Source organism: Aplysia californica, unplaced genomic scaffold, assembly GCF_000002075.1.
Source record: "Aplysia californica isolate F4 #8 unplaced genomic scaffold, AplCal3.0 scaffold00658, whole genome shotgun sequence".
NCBI classification, from domain to species: Eukaryota; Metazoa; Mollusca; class Gastropoda; order Aplysiida; family Aplysiidae; genus Aplysia; species Aplysia californica.
Window position 1 is genome coordinate 417,059 of NW_004797928.1, and position 1,793 is coordinate 418,851.

The 1,793-nt window shown below is 43.4% G+C and overlaps 1 protein-coding gene across 1 annotated transcript in view; it reads left to right on the forward strand.

The window, feature by feature from the left end:
- LOC101857439 (ATP-dependent RNA helicase cgh-1) overlaps positions 1–1,793 on the forward strand; it is a gene marked incomplete in the record, with an annotated part of 21,307 nt that overhangs the window by 10,218 nt on the left and 9,296 nt on the right. Inside the window, 2 exon segments of the mRNA XM_013087923.2 lie at positions 595–689; positions 1,544–1,666. Of these exon segments, the coding sequence (XP_012943377.1) occupies positions 595–689; positions 1,544–1,666 (218 nt within the window).

The window sequence follows — 1,793 nt, forward strand, 5'->3', positions numbered from 1 at the left end:
GCTTTTTTTTTTTTTCAGGCCTTCCAACTGTTCCGAAAAACATGTATCGTCCTTAACTCTCCTCCTTTTTGGTGTGTTTGTTGTTACTCTCTTGATGGAACCCTTCTAATTTTCGGCACTTATAGGGCCTAATTAGTGGGTGGTTGGCAGGTGCTCTGGTGTGGTTTGCTCCTTCTTTCCTATCACGCATCTATCGCCCTTATCTTTCCTTCTTTTTTGTGTTTGTTACTCTCTTGTAGTACCTCTACACTTCTGCACTTATATGACCTTATTGTGTTGCAAGTGCCGTAAAACTCTTATTAAAGCTGAAACTAAAGAGCCTAATTGTGCTGGGAGTGCTGAAAAAGGCGTACTAAAACTGATCTACGGTGATTACATTGATGTGCTGTTCTCATTGTCTGTACCGCCTGTGTGTGAGTGGGTGGTTGGCAGGTGCTCTGGTGTAGTTTGCTCCTTCTTTCCGTCTGTCATCTTTATTTGTTCTCTTTCTTTTTTTGTGTTTGTTACTCTCTTGTAACACCTCTAATCTTCGGCACTTATATTATATGATTGATGTGCTGTTCTCATTGTCTGAACCGTCTGTGTGTTCCGCAGTGCATGTGATCATTGCCACACCGGGGCGTATCCTGGACTTGATGAACAAAAACCTGGTCAAAATCCAGAACTGTGGAGTTCTCATCCTGGACGAGGTACGTGGGCTTTGAATGTTCTGCCGACAGCTGACAAAACACTTTTTTTTGTTGTATCCTATCCATATGTCCTGGGGCCATTTTGTACCCCGGGGTTGTATTCTTCACATTTTAGGATACTTCTAGTGCGAAGATCTCTTTGAAACTTTCAGTGTTTCTCAAAAAATCATTTTCACAGACTGCTATGCAAAGAGTATGGATCGGATTAACAAGTAAATTTCCTCTTTGGAAAGTGGTGGCACAGAGTTCCCCACGACGTAGGGATACAATAGTAAAATACGAGGTACGGATGGGGTTAATTTTGGCACCAACATTTTTATTTGTTAAATCGAAAGCATGATCAGTTACCCACCTTACTTTTGTGGGGGGGAAAAGTCGAAGTGAAACTGACTAATTTTTGAATAAATTTGAATTATGGTTTCGGAAGAAGGCCTTTTTCTGGAAACTGCTATGAAGAATAAATGGACACTTTGTCAGCGTTTGGCAGTGTTGTCGTTTCATTGCAGGTTATCGCTGTCTGTCGCATCTGTAGTGACTATAAAACTGTCCTTTGAATATTTTAAAGACATCACTTATTCTGACTTGATTTGGGTGGGGTGGGGGGGTCCATGCTGTGTGCATCATTGTTGCATGTTTCATAACTTTTACTACGAAGCAGAAAAGGATAAAGGGCTGTGGCTTTACTGAAAATCTTTTTATTGCCATAATAAGTCGGATTCCCTGTAAGGACTTCTCTGTTGACATCCGCCTCTTGGTGCTCATGTGACCTTATGTAGTTGCGAGTGCCGTAAAACCTCTGCTATATATATATATATATAAACCTCTACAAAAACTACAACTAAACTGTGTTTCAGGCGGACAAGCTGCTGTCTCAGGACTTCAAGGGTATGCTGGACAGCATCATTGGCCACCTCCCCAAGGACAGACAGATCTTGCTCTACTCCGCCACATTCCCCCTCACAGTGGAGGCCTTCATGGTGAGTGGCTGGCTCGGTGGGTGGTTGGGTGAGTGGTTGGCGGGGGCTTGGTCCTTTCCTATTTGTGAGTGGTTGGCGGGGGCTTGGTCCTTTCCTATTTGTGGGTGGTTGGCGGGGGCTTGGTCCT